Genomic DNA, 22137 nt, shown 5'->3' on the forward strand with positions numbered 1-22137 from the left:
CGAATCTTAGGCAGGCTAGTCTGACTGTCCGGGCTTCTAGGCGATTGATGTTCCATCCAGACTCTTCTTCGTTCCATTGCCCTTGGCCAGCGCACCTGGTCAGAAGCAGGATTTAAGGCCTGGTCAGAAGCAGGAGTTAAACTTCCCGTGGGTCAGCCCGGCAGGGCCTCCCCTTCACTGTCACATTTTTGTGAAGGAACCAATCCCCTTTCAGAAGGCTGATCAATCCACTGTAGGTGAGGGAACAGCCCTCCTAGTGGAGGTAAGATTTTCTCCAGCAGGGGTTCCTGGTTGGGGGACACCACCCAGTTTATATCCCTTTGAAGGTATGGTCTCCTGAATGCAGCCGGGATGTCCCAATCAACACTGAGCGGATTGAAATTCCCTAGCAATAAATAGCACCTTCGCTTTCGTAGCAGTTTTGTGAATTTATTTATTTAAAAACTTTTCTATACCGTCATTAAGTTAGGTACCATCATAACGGTTTACAATAAGGCACAAATAATAATATTGGAAAACATAATAAAATCTATCATTAAACAGGTGCCAAGAAATTACGGTAACATAGCTCGTTTATAATTACTCATAATTGGAAGTGTTGGTATCCTGTTATATCATGTCCATTCTTTATTTTAACAGATTTTAAAATTCTAAAATCAAGAGCAAACATTTAAAAATAAAATAGAATATATACCCGTGTAGATTGGAATATCCTGCATTAAGTTTCTATCCATTTCTTCTGGCTGTGATTAAGGTCTATATATTACACCAATATAAACAGATATTCCATTCCTTCTTTCCGGATTAACCCACAGTGCTGCCTCCTTACCTCGTAAGCCCTGCAATTCTGTTGCTTTAATATATTTATTTTTACATATAATGGCATACCAACTTCCTTCCATCCTACCTGGTCCTTCCTGAATAAAATGGTTTTCAGGAAAAAAAAAAATAATTAGATTTTTGCATAGTGAGGTATGAATATTTATGCAAAACTATGCACGTCTGCCACAGAAGTTTGAAAAATCTGCTGCAGGAAATTGGGAACTCTGTATATAAGCAGCCAGAGGTTTGGGCAACGGCTTTGCTAGTTTTAGTAGACATTTAGATTATTACTTGCTTGGTGGTAAGACATGGGGGCTGGTAGTGTCTTGGTACTGGATGAAGCATGAGAATTTAAATGCTCATTTACCCATGTGGGGAATAAAAAACCAAAATAGCAAAAAGATGACTTAGGTAAGAACCAATATCCTACAAAGTGTTAAACTTCTATAGCTGGCAGCTGGGATTTACCATTAGCAGACTGGATGGGCCAACTGGGTTTTTATCTGCCATAATTTACTATGCTATATAATACATATTTATTTTACTCAGCAAATAAACAAAAGTGTTGACTACAATTGTGCTTGCTGACAGAATAATCATCTCTTTCTTTGATAACATTACTGTTAGCAAAATCTGAAAGTTTCACGTTAAGACCAATTTATAAAGACCACGTAAGCTTGAAAACAGACTGAAAACTTTCCCATGCAAGTGGATGCACAGAGAATGAAACCAAATATATTAAATTAAAGCAGACTTCTAAGTTCCTGTAGCAGCTTCTTAAACTTCAGATGGAGTGAGCCTGGAAAACCGCCGCTACCCATCTCCAAACAGCACCCCCCCTTCTATAACACCAGAGGGGTGGCAGCCTTGGGGTTCAGAGGCAGTGCTGTGTAGTTCTCACAGTCCCTGGGAGAGAGAGCCCCGGTGATCCCTCAATGACAACATCTAGTGGCCAGGCTTGGGGTCCACGATTACAGGGGATCCAGAAGGAGCCCTGCCGAATGGCTTCCCGGCTCAGGAATGTCACTGCAATGACGACTAAACTAAGTTGGAAGGGGATATAACAACAGCAGGGGGGGGGGGTAGGGGGGGAGGAGAAGAAACAATCCTGGGTAGTTGTAAAGGCTCATAATACCAGAATGCCAGCACTGGTTCCGACTGAGTCGAAAGCCCAAAGAAGCAATAAAACAAAACAAACCAAAAAAATGGGGGGGGGGGAGGGGAAGGCAAACTGTTCATCATGATAAGCCATGCTGTTCACTTCCGGCACTGAAATTCTGGGTGGAGAAAGTTGCTACCAGCTAGGCTGGTTTTTGTCAAGTGCTGGGATGCACGTACTTCAAAGCCCAAGAAAAAAGCATCTTCTCCCAGCCAACACACGGGGATCCCATTTGTCCCCATTAAGATCCCTACACTATTACTTGTACCTTAAACTCTCCTCCCCTCATAAAGCAAATAATGTTCCTTTTTAGGGGCAGGAAAGGTAAGTGCCATCTGCCCCAACAAGATAATTTTCAGGTTGACAGCATGGACACACAGATTAAAAATGATGTTCTTCAACCAATCTAAATAAAGGTCTAATGCCATTTCTTTAAATGCACTATATCATCATAAGAAAAAAGCAAAGGGAGTGCATCACAATAAAGGCAACGTCTTCAAATTAGGTTTTTGTTTTGTTTTATAATGGTTCTCTTAATCCATCCCTTGTTTCATCAAACTTTAAAAGGTAAAAACAAAAACAAACAAAAAATGCCAGCCTGCGATCTGCACTTCTTCACATAAAATAAAACTTAAAAGATGGACGCACCCAATATACCGGACATGAAATGGCAACAAGTAAAATACTGTCTGTGTTTTGTATAAAAATGTGTTGCCAAACAGAAGAAAAACTAATGTATTTTAAAAAGTAAAAATACTGTACAAGTCCATAAGGCACATTTTTCAAAAATCCCTTGTTTAAAATATGCATAATGGCTTACCTGTTGAACTTCACTTTCTCCATTTGAGATTTTCTCTGTGTACACAAACGAATTAAATATTTTCTGTAATAAAGAGAAAAGCATAAGTCAACAACTCTGAAAATGAGAAATTTAAAAAAAAAATGAGAGAGAGAGAGAGAAGGTAAGACAAACAAAAATCGCAAACCATTGCTTGGAAAAAGCAAAGCAATCCAAAATCAGCTTTTCCTGCAGGCCACTGGGTTTATACATTCAGCATCCATATAAAAGAAACCAGATGTTTTACTACAGACTTTTTGTATTTTAAATTGTAATTATAAATTTCCTGGACTTCTGCCATTTTATCTAACTGGTACAACCTTGGAATATAATGGTGCTCTCTTAAAGAGAGAGCGCCTCCAATGACTAATTGTTTACAGATACTGCTATCCTAATGCAACGGAATTAAGCCCCTAAAAGCCAGTGCTCAGTTCATGCTCATTCTTAGCCCTGCCTCAATTTTCCATAGTTTCTAATATGCCTTCTCTCTCAGGGGCCGATGCAATATCATGCGCAAAAAAAAACAAACCACGTGTCCAAATTGGGAGCCCATTTTTTCAATGCGTGCACGTCCACCTCTCCTGGGCACCTGATGCAATAATCAAATGAGCTGCCACACTAAGAAGGACGCGCTAGGGATAAATTGTGCGTCTCTAGCACGTCCTTGGCACCGGGCACCCAGGAGACGTGCGCAGGTTACGAAAACAGACGCTCAATGCGAGTGTCCATTTTATCCCGTGGCAGCTAATTTGCAGGCACAATACATACGGCCTGGAGCATGTATATTGTGCATCCTGAAATTTTTTTTTTTCCATCAAGCCTTTTTATTTTTTCATGATGCTGCTTTCTTGGTTCTTACTACTTAGTATCATGACCATACTAAGTAGGAGGAACCACTGAAAAGCAGTATTTTTGTTTTTCAGTTGAGCCCTTGACACGCGGCAAGATTTAACACCAGCTCCAGGGCTGATGTTAAATTTTCCGTGTTAAAAAGTGCATGTCTGGCGCATGGCTATTTTTTGCATCCAGGGTAATAGCTAATAGCTTCATCTACATGGATTTTACATGTGATGAGTGCTATTAACGAGGCGCTTGTTTGGACACGTTTTGGATGCGCTAACCCCATTACTGCATCAGGAGTTATTCTAGCGCATCCATAACGCACATCCAACCACATGCCATGCTGTGTGCTAGGCTGAGCGCACAATGTCGTATTACTAAATTTCAGGACAAAATTGCAGCTTCAGTGTGTGTAAGCTTTGACTGAGTATCAAACAAAAGCTCATTATAAGCTTTCATCAAACCTTTAAGAGAGACCTAATGCAGTCTCTCCTCCCCTTTTTCCTCACTGCCTCAGGTTCAAACTTAGGGCCTCATTTTCTAAGCGGCTCGCACGCGAAAAGTCCCTTATCGCGTGCGATACCAGGATGGGGGCGGAGTCGGGGCGGAGTCGGCCCCGGAAGAGGAGGAGTCGGGGCGTCACCGAGGCCGACTCTGCGCTGACGCCGCAGGCAGCGAAAAAGTAAGGCCCTTTTCGCGTCCTATTTCACTCCCAATAGCTACACCTCCTACGGTGGCGCTATTGGGTGCGAAACCGGCAGCGATCGCACCGCAGGCCCGCCCCCCCGTTTTGGCCCCCCCGCCCCTCATTTCCTAAAGTATCGCAGGCCTGCGATACTTTAGAAAATGAGGCCCTTAGATTGTAAGCCCTCTGGGGATGGGGAAATACCTAAAGTACCTGAATGTAATCCACTTTGAAGCACTGAAAAAAAGTGCGAAAAGCGGAATATAAATCTAAATAAATAAATAAAAATAAAATGTGACTTAGGAAAGTGTAATATATATATATAAATGTGGTTCAAGCTCAGCTTTAAGAATGTATCACAAATTTATGATTGGCTACTATTGCTAATGCTGCAGGAATGTTAGCAAACAGGCAAAATGAGATTCAAGCTGAATTGCTTATGTGCTTAATTACCCATCACCTCTACTACTGTGCCTATAGGAAGGTCAAGTTTACAGTCATTGGATTGGAATGAACTTAATTTCTTGGCTTTACAAATACAAGCACAAGACAAGATACAAATGCACGTCGTGTACTAAAGGTTTTCTCTCATTTTGTAACAATGTGAATAAATGCTAAGTAAATACGGCCTCAAGTCTGTAACCTGAAAAAAAAAAAAAAAAAAACAGAGCGTGAAGTGACTTAGCCCAGGTCACAAAACATATCAACAGGAGAAATACAATTCAAACCCAGGCTTCTGCATTTGCCTAAGCCATAAGCTAGCACGTGTCAAATGTGTCACAGTTAGAGCTCTTAAACCAGTTTAACAACACTTAAAAGGGTTTGCGCCCATACTAGGATGATAAAAATGGTTTTCAAGCCCAGCACCAGTAACAGTCTTAAGAACTGTACTACAAAGAACCATTTACCTAAGCCATTTTACTGACAGTACAGTCAGGACACAGACCTAAAATAAAGCATTTCCTACATGTTAATCGTGGCTCTATAAGTGTTCAGAAATTATTCTGGACAGCTTGATTTTCCTCCTTTCAGCAGCAGGGGGGGAGAATGAAGTTCCACAAGTCTTTTTGAGACTATCACAAAAAAAAAAAAATCAGAAGGACTTGCAATCCCTAAACCCAGAGCTCTCTCTCTCTCTCAGCAGCATCAGGCCCGTGATGATTTCCCAAAAAACAATGCAGAAAAATGTTCTGATTTGCAGGTCCCAACGTTCCATCTTAACAGGTCGATACAGTAAGGAGCGGTAGGAAGAGATGTGTTAGTGCCGGGCGCACCCGCAGTTGCCGCATGCACAGTCCTCTCTCCCCTCTCGCTCTTGCTACTTTTTTTTTCGCTTTTTCGCTTTTTTTTTTTTTCGCTTTTTCGCTTTTTTTCGCTTTCGTTGCTTCGGGAGGAGGGGAGAGGACTGAGGCTGCCCCGGAGACCAGCACCCATGGACGCGGCCAGGGCAGGTGAGCGGGGGCTGGGGGAAAGTTTGCCGCCTACCCTTACCCCTGCCTCTAAAGGGGAGGAAAACACGCGTCCAACCCGCGGCACCTAATAGCGCCCTCAACATGCAAATGCATGTTGAGGGCGCTATTATTAGGTATGCGCGCGGGATACAGAAAGTAAAATGTGCAGCCAAGCCGCACATTTTACTTTCAGAAATTAGCGCCGACCTTTGGGTCGGCGCTAATTTCTTCCGGCGCCAGGAAAGTGCACAGAAAAGCAGTAAAAACTGCTTTTCTGTGCACCCTCCGACTTAATATCATGGCGATATTAAGTCAGAGGTCCCGAAGAGTAAAAAAAGTAAAAAAAAAAAAATAAATTTAATTCGGCCCGCGGCTGTCGGGCCGAAAACCGGACGCTCAATTTTGCCGGCGTCCAGTTTCTGAGCCCGTAGCTGTCAGCGGGCTCGAGAACCGATGCCGGCAAAATTGAGCATCGGCTGTCAAACCCGCTGACAGCCGCCGCTCCTGTCAAAAAGGAGGCGCTAGGGACGCGATCGTGTCCCTAGCGCCTCCTTTTCCCCGTTTCTACCGCGCCGCCTAATTTGCATAGTGAATCGCGCGCACGCCGGGAGAGCGGGCGTTTGTCCGCTCTCCCGCGGACTTTACTGTAACGGCGCGTTAGTTAGCACTAAGTTATGGTTTAGTAACTTACACAGAAATGGAGAAAAAGACAGTAGAAAAGGTCTGCCTGCCCAATTTAATTCCTGATGCAAAGTCATAGATCCGAGTTGATGTTTGGTATCGAGAACCATTTTTGAGAATGCTTCTGCAAGTTCTGCAGCAAGAAGAGAAAGTATATGGACAGTTTACAGCCATAGCAGGTTTATTTCAATGTTAAGAACAAACCCAGCCATGGATTACAGCGCCTACTGGTGAACACTGCTGCAAGAATGGGGAGCCAGTGCTTGTGCTAGAAAGCCGAGCACAGAGGAAGGCAACGCTGACCAGTGAGGGCCCCAAACGAGTCTGGTTTTCAGTATATCTGTAGTAAATATTTATAAACTATCTTAACATGATGTTTGGTCTAAGATTCCAGTCGATTTTGTCTATTTTGGTTATTCTGCAAACCAGATCTGTTTTGTGGCTCTGGAGGGTTGCAATTCATGGTCACTTTTTTCCCACCAGGGAGTTCAGGAATTCCAGGCATGTGAACTCTCAATTTCACAGTAATGTTTGGAAGGGCGACAAGGGGAGTCCTTGGTTTATAGCTCCTAGAGTGTGTGAAGGGATAAAAAAAAAAAAAAAAAAAAGAGGCATAATACAACAGCTGCTAAACATCCCGCTCCCGCCCAATATGTCAGCTTTCTTTCTTCTCCAGATCTTTGCTAGAAGCCGCACTCAGGTACTTAAAACTAGGGATGTGCATTCGTTTTCAATGAAATAGACAATGGCAAAGAAACTGTCTATTTTGGCTTGTTTTGGGAGCGCCACGAAACAAAAAAAATTACAAAATTTCATGAAAATTAGTATTTCGTGTTAGTGCACAATAACTATAGTTTTCCTAGTTACGGACTTAGCGAGCTAACTGGACTTAGTGCGCATTAAGTCCTGTTAGTGCGCGCTAACTAGTTCCCTAATTTCGGAGTTAGCGCGCACTAACAGGACTTAGTGTGCACTAACTAGAAATGTTACCAATAAGTTAAAAAGTGTCAATTGGGGAGCAGTTCATTAGCTAGAAGTATGGTTTGCATTCCCATTGGCTGTCTCCTTAGTTACTTGTTTGTGTTGCCAAGGTTGCAAGGTGGTATTTGTGGGGGGATGGCCAGTGCCTGGTAACAAATATAAACAAACAAATGATATAATAATACCATCAATTTCTAGTCAGAATAAGGAAAAGCATGTAATGCAAATGCATATTTTTAAATTTGCTAATCCCTTTGTATTTTAGGAAAGGGGCCCTGGCATTTTAGAATATACATACTTTTAATTCTCCTGGTTGTCTGTGTGTTTGTGTGAGGGACCAGTAACTGGTGAGGGGGGAAGTGACTGAGGTAAATGTATGGGGTGACAGGTGGGAGAGAGAGGCAGCCTGATGTGTGTGTGTGGGGTGGGGGGGAGGAGTGACTGGGTTAACTGAATGAGGTGACAAGTCATCCCACACACACACCAGGTTGAAACTCTCTCTCTAGTCACCACCCAAACTAGTCTCTCTCCCATCTGTCACGCCATACATTCACCCAAATCACTTCACCTCTCACCAGTCACCCCACCCCCACCCAAACACACAAACTCACACCAAGAGAATTCAAAGTATGCATATCCCAAAATACAAAGGGATCAGCAAATTGTAAATATGCATTTGCATTACATGCTTTTGCTGACTAGAACTTGATATTACATCGCTTGTTGTTTACACTTGTAACCAAGGCACTGGCCATCCCCCCACAAACACCACCTTGCAACCTTGGGAACACAAATAAGTAACTAAGGAGATAGCCAATGGGAATGCAAACCATACTTCTAGCTAACAAATTGCTCCCCAATTGACACTTTTTAACTTATTGGTAACATTTTTAGTTAATGTGCACTAACATCTAGTTAGTGCGCACTAACTCTGAAATTAGGAAAACCCAAAATAAATACCTCCTGAACCATTTTAAAAACAAAATTTAACAGATAACGACCCGAAATGAAAATGACACACACAAAAAAAAACTGTGCACATCCCTACTTAAAACTACAAACATGTTTCCTTTTCAGATGAAAAGACAATTTAACATCAGAGTAAAAAAATACATTAAAAAAGGTCAGTCTTACGATAAAAATGTATTAAATGAATTGGGTTTTTATTCCGCATGGTGTTTAGCCTGTGGACATCAAAGGAGAAGGAAATAAAAAGAGATTTCCCCCCCCCCCCTGTTTTTGTTTTGTTTTTTTTTAATTACCAGCCCATGAAATCAGAAGTTTTTCCCTTAACACACAGATGACCTCTGCCACTGCCTCCATCTAAACCTCAAGGAAGATACAAAAATATTGCACCATACATGAAAATTCAAACCATCAAGTCAGATTACATGACTGAAACAGTCACCCTGTCCTTACATGCATGAGTGCATTATTTGATTCAGCTTAGTGCTCTCAAGACAGCTCTTTGAAATTCTCCCTCCGCTCTCACTGGGGTGGGTTTTTTTTCATTAAAATTGTGCACCTAGGGTAAAAACCTACACACAAACCTTCCATTTTCACAAGTGGATCCAAACCTGTAGTCCACATTAAATTAGAGTTCTCCTGTACCAGTTAGGGAAAGAGGTTAAGACACCCAACAATTCACAGGGGATGTTTCCTGATCCTTCCCCCTCAGGCTACATATTAATTGCTCCTCCATTTCCTGGGGAATATTCTATTACTTCACTCTCTTTTCCTAGTTTGCAACTTCTAGTTAATGCTTACTGCTAAAACAGTAATCCAACCTTTCCTTCCTCTCTAACCACACACATTCACCTGGATTCAAAAACTGGGTGGAAATAATTCACTGAGTGACACATGACATATCTAGGTTTTTAACCTCGAAACTGTCAATTCCTCAGGGCAGGATGAAATGGACTGAAAACCTACTTAAACTGCAAGGCATTTACAAAAATAGCCAAGTAAAAAAATAAAATAAAGCACAAAACAAGCTTTCCTAAGTTTGGTTTGCACAATGTACCAGCATCTGTTTTTCCATTCTGCCTCTCACTGTTTAATGCTGCCTGGAAGGCAATAAAATCCCAGAGCACTTGAACAGAAACAGTTACACACAAGTCCATTGTTAGGAGACTAATTAAGAACATTTCATCCCTTAACAAAATTAAAAATAGCCTTTATTGGATACTGCATCCAGATGCAGTTAGCATAATCCAATCTAAAAAAAAAAACAAGAAAATCAGATCTCATAGATAGCTTCAAGCTCAGAACAGTTTGAGCAGAGGACCAAACCTAATGAGAAGCTGAGCGTCTGGACATCGGTTGTACTAATCCAAACTGAAACGAGCATGCTGCAACTATGGCGGTCCAGAAAGAAAGAAGGCTGCCTTGAAAACATTACAAAGCCAGTTTTCCAATTATGGGTAAGAAAAAAAAAAAAGTCATGCAAAAAATAAACCAGACGTTTCCCAACCCGATTTAAGAATACCACCACCAAACCTGGCAGAAGAAGTTAATTTTTATTCTAAATAAATCCATGGATTAAAAACATTGCAAATTTTTCCAGTGTTGAATTACAGCACACTTTGCCTGTAAAGCACTTTTGGACAGAAGTGCCATGAATAAAACAAAGTTTGTCAGCTCCTTCTGCTATGCAGAAATAAAGTCATCTCTCTCTGTTTTACAATACATTTGCTAAGTAATGCAAGCCACCTATGACCAGACTAAGATACCATTTCCAAGCGTTAGCAATAACAAAGGTCGGGTCAGTCAATCCACTGGAAGCTCTTCTATTTCATGTCTATTTCAGCTAACTGTGGACCAAGTTTAAGGACAAAATTGCTGGGAATATTTTAAGACTCCTAATACATTGAGCCATTCCAACTTTTACCATGAGTTTAGCTACATCTGAATAGGTAAGAAGCCCCTAATCTGCTAGGACAAACAAACAAACCCCAAAACAACAAAAACTCAGGAGTGTCAGTTAAGCTCATGGTTCAAAATGCTACACAAAGGTCCTTTTTGAAAAAGGACTTTTTCACATTCCACACCTAAGGACAAATTCTTTATTGAATAAGGCAATATGGATCTTAAAATATGCCTCCAAAAATTGTTAAATATACTAAAAACTGTGCACTTTTAAACTCAATCATTAAAAGCTTCTTCAAGTATCTTTCAGATTATAAAGGAAAAGTCCCAAAAAGCTTAATGTGTAACTATGCAACAATCTAAAAAAGCTGCGGTACATTCCTTCCTTTTAGATGTGGTCTCAGAACCACATGTGCTGCATCCTCTCTAGATAATCCTTGCACTGGTCTGATAAAAAGTATTGCAACCTGTAAAGAACTCATGATCAGAACCCCATACTAACTTCACAGTATGGATTTTGCATATGCACACATTCTCTCTCTCAAAGGATCACACAATTATTTTGCTTAAAGAGCAGCTAAATGCAACAAAGCTGAAAACCAGAGATAAAAAAAATAAAATGTAATAAAATGTCGTAAACAGATAGACACTTGTTGGCTTATAGGGAGCAACAGCAGTTCACATTAAGTGAGAACGTTTGTTAACATCTTGAACTGACAAACCGTACCACAAGGCACAATGCATTTTAAATGAGAAAAATAATAAACAAAAAAAAGTTTGTGAAAACACAGACGAGAATAGATTAAAAACCAGATAAAACTTCTCCCCTTCACTTGATGTTATTTGGTGCCAGCAAAAGACAGTGGGAGGTAGTTTAGAACATTATTTCTCAAGCCAGTCCTGGAGTACTGCCTAACCAGTCTGGTTTTCAGGATATCCACAATGAATATGCATACAAAACGTTGCATGCAGTGGAGGTAGTGCATGCAGATCTATTTTGTACATATTCACTGTGGGTATCCTGAAAACCATGCTGGCTAGGGGGTATCCAGAGCTGATCTGAGGAACATTGGTTTAGAAAACACTTGAGAAAAAAAGGTTCCTGCTATGTTCTGTGCCTCCAGTTTCCAATACAGGGAACAGCTTTTCAACCAACAATGAGTTAGGGAGTAATAAGAAAAAAAAAAGTGTTTTCTTTCAGTTATTTCATTCTGTGAAACTCCATTATTTAATAGAAACTTTATCCTTAGAAAATTTCAAGATTTAAAAAAACAGCGTAAGGCAGATAAAATGAAAGTATGGAAAACTGCCAAAAATGCAATGAAGGTATCAAACCTTGTTCAGGGGAGTACGGAAAGGAGAAGTAAAATCAGCTTCACCCAGGACTTCAAAAAGTCCACTCACCAGCTTGACCGAGGTGAGTGGATTTTCTTGATGGCTGCATGTTCGGCTCTGATCAGGCCCTGGGAGGAGGCAGTTTCTTTGGTCTGGTCAGAGAGAAGGCTGCAGAAAGGGGGGGGGGGGGGTTAGAGGGTGGAAAAGAAGGAGGGCAGTAACAGGGTTGAAGGTGGAGGAGGAGGAAAGACAGAACTGCAATAAAATCCCAGACCTGCAGGGTGGAAATGGATGTGGACATCGTTGCTGTTACAGAAACATGGTTTACGGAGTCACATGACTGGATCATAGCTATCCCGGGCTATAATTTAAGGAAGGGCAGAGAGGACAGGAAAGGGGGAGGAGCAGCACTTTATGTCAGAAGCAATATCCAAGCAATTGAAATGCAGGGTCGTGGGGCAGGGAAGAAGCATATTATGGGCTAGCCTGAAAAAAAAAAAAAGATGCAGAGGCTTCCATTTACATCGGTGTGGTCTACAGACCTCCAATTCAGACAGAAGAGCTGGACAGAGATCTGATCAGAGATATCGAAAAGATGGGAAAGTGGAGATTTTAATCTGTCGGATGTAGACTGGAGAATCCCTTCTGCGGAATCGACAAGAAGTAGAGAGAGATAGTGGATGCCCCCTCCAAGGGGCTCTGCTCAAACAAAAGGTAATAGATCCCACAAGGGACGGTGTAATCCTGGACCTAGTGCTCAGAAATGGGGAAAATGTCTATAATGTCCAGACAAGGTGCCCAACCTGAGTACAAGTGATCATCAGACGGTATGGTTTGATACTGCAAATAAGATACAAAGAAGTCTCATGAATTTCAAATAGATAGACTTTGGCAAAATGGGGATGAACCTGGAGGAAAAACTGGAAAACTGGGAGAAAATGTGGTGAGGTGGAACAACAGTGGGCTAAATTAAAAGGAGCTATTACAAAGGCAACAAAAGTTCAAGGGAAAAGAAACCGATTTGGTTCTCAAAGAAGGCGGCTGCAAAAATAAAGGCAAAAAGATCAGCATTCAGGAAGTATAAAGGATCCCAAAAAGTGGAACACAGGGATCAATACCTGGTAAAACTGAGGGAGATGAAGAAAGAAATCAGAAAAGCGAAAAGGTCAAGCAGAAGAAAGGATTGCCCATGAGATAAGGAGGTGACAAAACATTTTTCAGATATATAAAAGAGAAAGAAGGAAAGCCCGAAGTGGTATAGTGAACTTGAAAGGTGAAGAGGAGCAATGTGCCGAGACAGACAAAGAAATGGCAGAAATATTAAACAAATTCTTCAATACTGTGTTCACTAAAGAAGACCCTGGAGAAGGACTACTGCTGGCTGACAAGACTGTAAAAAAAGGGAATGGGCTAGACACAACTCCTTTTACAGAAGAGAATGTATGGGAAGAGCTAGGAAAACTAAATGTGGACAAGTCCATCCCAGGATACTGAGAGAGCTCAGAGATGTCCTGGCGGGTCCGCTAAATGACCTGTTCCACCAGATCCTTGGAAACGGGAGTGGTGCCGCGATACTGGAGAAGAGCGGTGGTGGTTCCACTGTATAAGAGTGGTAGCAGAGAGGAGGCTGGAAACTACAGGCCTGTTAGCCTCACTTTGGTGGTGTGAAAATTAATGGAGACACTGCTGAAAGAAAGGATACTGAACTATCTACAATCCAGTAAGTTGCTGGACCCGAGGAAGCATGGATTCACCAGAGGAAGGTCCTGTCAGACAAATCTGATTGATATTTTTTGATTGGGTGACTAAAGAATTAGATCAGGGAAGAGCGCTCAATGTCATCTATTTGGATTTCAGCAAAGCTTTTGATACCGTTCCAAATGGGAGGCTGGAGAACAAAATGAGAAGCTTCAGAGTGAACGCCAAAGTGGTGGAGTGGATTAAAAACTGGCTGACTGAAAGGAGATAGCGTGTAATGGTAAATGGAACCTATTCTGAAGAGAGAGCCATGTTAAGTGGAATGTCATAGGGATCAGTATTGGGACCAGTTCTGTTCAATATCTTTGTGAGCGCCATAACGGAAGGGATAGAAGGTAAAGTTTGTCTATTTGCAGATGATACTAAGATCTGCAACAGAGTGGACACGCCAGAAGGAGTAGAGAGAATGAAAAGTGATTTACAAAGGCTTGAAGAGTGGTTGAAGACTTGGCAGCTGGGATTCACTGCCAAGAAGTGCAGAGTCATTCATCTGGGACGCAGTAATCCAGAAGAGCAGTATGAGATGTGGGGGGGGGGGGGGGGGTAGGCTGATGTGCATGGACCAAGAGCGGGATCTTAGGTCGATAGTTTCTGGTGATATGAAGATGGCGATACAATGTGACAAAGCGATAGCTAAAGCCAGAAGCAATGCTGGGCTGCATAGAGAGAGGAATAACCAGTAAGAAAATGGAAGTGGTGATGCCCTTGTACAGGTCCTTGGCAAGGCCTCACCTGGAGTATTGTGTTCAGTACTGGAGCCCTTATCTCAAATGGGATAGGGACAGGATGGAGGCGGTCCAGAGAAGGGCTACTAAAATGGTGTAGGATCAGTATCAGAAAACCTATGAGGAGAGACTGAAGGATATGACTATGTACACCCTGGAAGAAAGGAGGCATAGAGGGATGATATGATTCAGACCTTCAGATACCTAAAAGGTTTTAATGATGTGCAAATTTCAAACCTTTTCTGTTGAAAAGAAATCAGTAGAATTAGGAGTCACGAAATGAAACTCCAAGGACGCCGCTTCAGAGCCAATGTCAGAAAATATTTCTTCATGGAGAGGGTAGTGAATGCCTGGAATACCCTTCTGGAGGAGGTGGTGAAAACCAAAACAGTGAAAGAATTCAAAAGGGCATAGGATAAATATTGTGGATCCCTAAAGGATGGAAATGAGGAAAAGAGTGCATGGAGGAACTTGCTGGTGTGGCGGTTACTACCCTTAACCAATAAGCCTTGATACTGTTGATGCAACTCCATCATTGCTCTCTGCTTCAACGGAAGGGGGGGAAAAGGGGAATTAGATTAGTTCAGCAACTGAGGGCCCTGACTTTACGATCTGGGAAAACAAGAATGGGGGCAACTTGCTGAAGCAGCGGTTACTACCCTTAAAAAATATGACTTATTTTGATGCAACTCAAACATTGCTCTATGCTTCAACAGCAAGGCATAGCAGGGAAATGGATGCAACAGCAATCAACGAGGGCTAGGTGAAAAACACATAAGCACGAGGGCAGGGGGGTAACGGGGAACTGGATTCAAACAGCAACCAATGAGGGCCCTGACTTATACGGTCTGGGAAACATATAAGCATGGGGTAACCTACACAGCACAGCCCAAACTACCATACGATTACTGGGCAGACTGGATGGACCATTTGGTCCTTTTCTGCTGTCATTTCTATGTTTCTATCTTTCACCTGTGTGGGGGTAGAGGGATGGGGGTATGTACTTGCTAGGAAAGAAATGTACTCACAATATACTCTGCTGTCTACCCCACCACCACCACCTCCTCCCTCAACAAAAATGTACTAATTTATTGAGGGTGAGGAGGTACAGGCAGGAGTACACTATGAATGCATTTCGCCCTAGAAAATAATTCCTGGAGCAATTTTAGAATCCTTGGCTCTATATGCAAAATTTTAATCCATCCCCATCCAAAAACAAACACTGTACCATGCAGCAAATGTAATTTGACTAAAGTAATATTCAAGACAATGTGCACTGCAGGCTCCCTCAAAAAAAGCAAAGCCCTTAGGTTACCCAAAGCTTTAAATGTAAAACAGATGGTTGCAATAATCCAAACTGCTCAGTGGGGATACTTTTTACCTTGCAAAAAAGATTGTATTTCAATTCTTCCTTCTAAAACCCCCTATTTAAACTAAAAAAAAAAAAAAAATATTCACCCAGCAACCTATGCTTGTACATCTCCTATACCAATATGACAACACACAGTAAACGTCAGAGAATGCTGCACCTAAACTTCCAGCTTTGTCTAATGACTTTCAGGGCAACTCTATAACTTTATTCTTTTGGTCCACTTCCAGTGCGGCTGCGGCAGGGCCCCCAATTCCTCCAAGAATGAAAAAAAATGTGTGGATCACAAGGATCAGCATGGACCTTCAAGCCATTTGAAGGTTATTTTACTTTAACAGATAGAGAAATCAAACAAAAAAAAATGCTGTCCTGCATCAACAATTAGATAATCCACCCGCATACTGAGATTTTGACAGGGATTTATTTATTTTCAGATTGCTGAACCAGCTCTCCCCAAAATACGACACTGTGATGTACAACAGTTAAAAAAAAAACAGCGAATACCATTACAATAATAAAATCACACAATTAAAATAGATAATAAAAAATGCAAAAGTTAACACGCACCCAGAAAACAGAGGTGTGCAGAAATAGGAAGTTAACAATCAGAAGTTACCTACAGGTAGCAAAAAATAGTTATGTTATGCATAATTTTCTGAAGGTAATTGAATCTTTTACTGATCTAAACTCCTGTGGAATACAGTTTCAGTGGGATGGTCCTGCACAAATGAAAGATTTCTTGGAGTTATCCACTAATTTAGTTTTATCTGGAATATTCAATAAAGTTAGCTCTGATGATGTCAAATTCCACCTTCAGACATAAAATTGCACACAAGAGCTGATATATTGTGAGGCAGAATTATTTTAATACTTTAAGATAGGAAGATAATTTTTAAATAATAATCTCTGGCCATCTGAGAGCCAGTTCAAGGCCTTTAAAATAGGTGTAATATAATCCCACGGTTTACTTCCAGAAACCAGACGAGTGTGTTTTGATTCATTTGAAGCCTATTAAGCTGATATTTTAGGTAGACCCAAATACAAGGAATTGCAGTAGTCCAAGCAAGATACAATTAACACATGGACCACTGCAAGTACGTGCTTTTTCTCTTTAAAAAAAATAAATTTTAAAGTCTGCAAATTACAAATATTCCATAAGTGGAAGAAACAGGATCTGACTACCCTACCAATGTAAGGCCAAGTGTGAATCAAAAATAATGCCCAAGATTGTTACCTCTAGATTTGGCACTATTTTCTTCTGTAATTGTACAACCCATAAAATTTCTGTCTTTGAATGGTTTAAGCAGAGCTTGATTCTGTTAACCAGATTTCAACATCTATCAAGTACTTAAGCCCTTTCAATTTATTGTGTTGGCCACCCCCCAGGGAATAATATAGCTGTATGTCATCAGCATATATTAGGTATTTGCAGCTTGCTTGAATGTGTAAGAGGCTGTGTAAGTGACTCCATATAAACATTAAATAAGATAAGACTATATGGCACACTGCAATACTCCACAGCCACACTGTTAGAACCATGACATTGATAGATGATTCCCCAGGTCTATTGTGCAGAAAACTTGAAAACCATATTAGGACTTTGCCTTTGATACAGTAGGCCTTTAGCCAGGACAACAAAATGGCACAGTTCATGGTATCGAAGGCTGCCATGAAATCAAATGACACTATTACAGAATCTAAACCAGGATCTAGATCACTAAGATCATCATCCAATAGTGCCACAAGTGCAGTCTTAGCACTATACCTAGTGTGGAATCCCAACTGCCCAGTGACAAAAGATTGTTCATTTCAAGATATTGAATTAATTGTATAGCCAATGCTTTCTCTACGAGCTTACCCATAAATGACAAATGAAATACAGGTCTATAGTTAAAACAGCAGGATAAGAATTATTTTTCTTAAAAATTAAGAAGTGTTTCCCTCAGTTTCATTGGAAAAAGCCATTCTGATAGGGAATCATTAATAATAGATACAAGATGGGTCAAGAGATTATCCGTAACCTCTAATTAAAATAGCCAGAAAAAGATCCAAAGGACAACTACTTGGTTTAGCTTTGGTCAAAATAGAGTGAAAGATATTACATGCTCATTCAGCATAGATGTAACATCAGTCACTATCTCCTGATAAAGGGAATTACCTAAACATTCTATCCTAGTTGACCCTCCAGCTATAATGGCCTCAGCTTAAGCTAGAAAATCAATATCAAGTTCATCTCTCTCTATCCTCTTATCTATTTCCATTATTCAAGGTTTGCCTAATATCACAAACCTTTTTTTTATTTATTTTTTTTTTTACAAAAAATTGTGAAATCAGCAGATAAAGTATGTTTATCATGCTTTATGAAGACAACTGTACACTGCAAATTTTGCAGACTCTTCACTATTTGAAAAAGCTTGATTATTGTCTTGTGCCAATTTCTCAGGAAAAAAAACAACTTGTCTTTAAAATCTTTGAAACTCAGCTTGCAGGTGCTTTGAAAAGTTAACTTCCTTTGTCAGACATGACCAGCAAACAAGTCTAAAAATTATACAAACTGTTTAATACTATACCTCCCATGGCATGCAGAAATATGTAGATGTATATATATAATATATATATATATAATATATTGGAATAAAGGACAGAAAAGAATACCACCAAACAAAAAAAGTAAGAAGCTTACAAACAAGCAAAATGATATTGATCAACCTAACTAGCAGTGCTGCTTTAAAAACTTCATCACTTGACTAAGGATCTTTTTTTTTTCATCCAGAGTTTTACAGTCATCTGCTTTTTGTTCTGAATGTTACTAATGAAAATTAAACAGGCGGAGTTTTCTCTGGGGGGGGGGGGGGGGCGGGAGGTGTTCTCAACCATTGCCCCTGGCCAAGGACTATGTCCATGGCTGGGCTATATGAGCGCGGGGGCAGTTATAAATTGGTGGTGAAGGCTCATTGTGCTGTGGCCCGCTGGAGGCCCGTTCCCAGGTGGACGTCCAGATAAGAAGCAGGAACCCACCCCCCTCCCCCTTCCCATCCCCAAATATACAGCAATTGCCTCATTCAACGGAAGCTAGGAGTGAGTTATACAGAAAACTGGTGTCCTATTCTGTAATATCTGTATATTCTGTAAGAAACAGCAAATTCTTGCATCACCATGATTACATGAACTACTGTACACTACAAAGAATTCTTTCACAATCGTCAGACGGGAATTTAGATAAATCTTTTTCCTTCAGAGATGTTCTGTCTTTGACAGATTCTTTTGAAAAGATTATTGTGGCCGAAGGTATGGGTACTTTTGAGGAAATTTCCCTTTTTTTTTTTAGGTGAAACATTTGTTAAATTAGATGAAACCATCTAATTGTTCGTTAGACCCTTGCCCCAGGGTCTATCAGACACAGTTTTAAAGGGGGTTACTGATTTTTAACACTGCCTCTCTAAATTCAAGTGAAGCACCATCTCTTTTGAAAGCAGTAGTTGTTCCCGTATTAAATAAGGGGAATCTGGTTTCTAGAGAATGTGAGTATTTTTGGCTGGTGTCTAATTTATCTTTTGTGGCAAAATTGTTGGAGAAATTGGTATTTAATCAGCTTTCTGATTACTAAGGAGATAAATAAGGAGGTGCTGGTTGTAGCCCAGGACAGTTTTAGAAAAGGATGCAGCACAGAGACTGTGATGATTTCTTTGACTGAGAGGTTTCTCCCCACATTTGGATACAGGAGAATGAAGTTTACTAGTTTTGATTCTGCTTTCCAGTGCATTTGATCTGGTAGATCTCTATTTTATTACATCTATGTGAGCTTCTGGGTATTGGTGGCCAAGTACTAAAATGGTTGACTAGTTTTTTCTTTTTACAGGATCGAGAGCAATCTGCGATTTTTCAAGACTCGTTGTCTCATTCACGTAAGGTAAAACCAAGGGCCCACAGGACTCAGTCCTGTCACCTCTTCTTTTCAATTTATTTCTAATTCCCTTGGGTAGGCTGATTCAATCTTTTGATTTTTACCCTTTTTATTTATGCGGATGATGTGCAGATTATGGTACATTTAGGAAAAAATCCCAAGGAAGTTGTTTCTAGATTGAATTTTTGTTGGTTTTACAATAATAAGTTGGTTATTAATTTGGAAAAAACAGAGTTATTAAAGGTAGGGATGGGCGATATTCCTATTTTACCTAATTTGATGGTAATGAAGTTGACTCCTAAAGGACAGGTGAAATCTTTTGGAGTGGCGCTTGATGCTCAATTCATTCTGGAAAAACAAATTGCAGAGGCAGCACATAATACCTATTTCAAACGGAAACTGGTAAAGCAGTTGAGACCTTATCTGGAGATGTCAGCAATAAAAGCTGTGACTTATGCATTGATTCTTTCACAGTTGGATTACTGTAATGAAATCTGTCTGGACTTACAGAGTAAATTGATTCGTAAATTACACCTGGTTGAAAATACAGCTGCATGTATGGTCTTGGGGAAATCCATGAGAACATCTGCTAAACCCTGTTATTACAACTTCATTGGCTACCTATAGTGGACAGATATTAAATTCAAGAGCTTAGTTTTGGCTTTTAAAGTCTTGAATGGTTTTGGCGCTCTTCATTGGGGAATGGTATAATGGTAAAAAAATGTACAATCTGAGGGGAAACAATTTTTATGGCTTCCACCAGTGAAAGAATTTGGTCATTCTCAATTGGGAAATAGATCTTTTTCAACAGTAATTCCAGGTTTATGGAATAGAATTCCATTGGAATTGAGAGAAGAAAAAACTAAAGACGTATTTTATGGCTGTTAAACAATTAGACTTTGATGTCATAGATATTGAGCTTGAAATGTCATGCCAATTTGCAGAGTACCCTATCAATGTTTGACAATTCGTCTTGTTTGTCGAGGGAGGAAGATGAATTTGCTGGGGGATGGAATCAACTGTGTATTGTTTTATTTTTATAATAATATGATTTTAAATATGTGAATTTTGTGTTTATCCTAATTTTGTTCTCTTTGTTCATTGCTTTGGGCAATAGTTTCTATCTAAGGCAATTCAGTAATGCTATTAAATAACTACATCCTTCCACTTCTGGACTGAGAAGCCAACTCTTGATAAACCTTTTCAAGATAAACCCCAATGTAAATTAAAATCCTAGGCTAAATCACTGGGTCACAGTAGCAGCAGAGGAAAAAAAATGTGGTGTAAACATTTTGTAGCATACTTTTTTTTTTAAGACAGAGATCTAGTTTGGTTCAAACTAAATGAAAGACTAAATTACATAATTCTGTCAAAAATAAACAGTAATAGTAGTTGAAGACTGGTCATACTTTTTATCAAGTGAACTGTGAAAAAGGGTAAAAGTCTCATTCTTATTTTCTCTACACATGGGCATGGCCTTACTTAGAAAGTACTGGCAACACTGGACAAACAAGTACAAAATTTCTCTGAAAGTTTTCCACTGGAAGAAGGTCTGGCAGCTTCCAGCCTGGTATGACAGCACATGGAAACATCTAGCTCTTTTCTTTCCCTTGGCGACTACTCTCTATCCATCATATCACTTGTGAAAGGCATGCATTCAAACTCTGGTCTTCCAGCTGAGAGAGTGACTGAGGAGAGGCTAGCGTTATGGGGGCCCTATAAATCCCTCTCATGCTCAAAAATAAACGTACCCCTATTGCTTTCAGATGAAATGTCAGCAGAATGCACTCCTTTGGTATCAAGTTCCTAACTGTGGAAGGAATAGACTACACCATATTCAAAATTCAGCCTTCATAGGGGAAGGTCTACTCTCTAGTGCAGTGGTTCTCAACCCTGTCCTGGGGACCCCCCCAGCCAGTCGGGTTTTCAGGATATTCACAATGAATATGCATGAGAGAAAATTTGCATACACTGCCTCCATAACATGCAAATTTTCTCTCATGCATATTCATTGTGGATATCCTGAAAACCCGACTGGCTGGGGGGGTCCCCAGGACAGGGTTGAGAACCACTGCTCTAGTGCATCATGCCTCATGATAATGTATTTGTATAGCCACATTTTACATTAATCTGGACATGGATCTGTTACAACAAACCTTGTTCTTGTCAGGTGGCTTTTATTCATTTATTTATTTTTGCTTGGCATAGCAACATAATACAGTACACACCACTATAGGTTTCTTTCAAAGAGTTTAGTATCAGCTTGTGTGTGTGGTGGATTGGTCAGAAAATAGCACAAGAGATTAGGCTGGCTGAGATTTTAATGGGTTTTAGATGAACTCTTAAAACATGGTTGTTTAGGTTTTGAGGTGTTAACTGGAAAGTACAGTTATTTAGCTGGAATGATTTTAGAAATATTTACTGGATAGGGAGTGAAAAGTTTTTTTAGAACAATTTTTGGGATTATTGATGACGATAATTGTGTATATGTTTTCTGTTACTACGGTTACTAAATAACATCTGTAAGCAGCCTTGAATGCTGCAGAAAGATGGCTTATAAAATGTATTTATTTACTTAGATTTAGATTTGTTTAAAGAACAGCAACACTGCATTGCCAGTCCTCTCAACTTGTTCAGTCACTAAGGACAGGATTTTGTGATCTTTAACAGTTATAAGACAATTCTTATATATAAAAAAACAAACAGAAATAGGACAGCAAA

At 40.2% G+C, this 22137-nt stretch overlaps 1 protein-coding gene across 1 annotated transcript in view; it reads right to left on the reverse strand.

Annotated features, from left to right (window-relative positions):
• Positions 1–22137, reverse strand: part of CACHD1 (cache domain containing 1) — a 271565-nt gene that overhangs the window by 149099 nt on the left and 100329 nt on the right. Inside the window, exon 2 of the mRNA XM_029617727.1 lies at positions 2802–2864. Within this exon, the coding sequence (XP_029473587.1) occupies positions 2802–2864 (63 nt within the window). The remainder of the gene's footprint in view (positions 1–2801; positions 2865–22137) is intronic.

Source organism: Rhinatrema bivittatum, chromosome 10 (genome assembly GCF_901001135.1).
Source record: "Rhinatrema bivittatum chromosome 10, aRhiBiv1.1, whole genome shotgun sequence".
In the NCBI taxonomy this organism is placed as follows: domain Eukaryota; kingdom Metazoa; phylum Chordata; class Amphibia; order Gymnophiona; family Rhinatrematidae; genus Rhinatrema; species Rhinatrema bivittatum.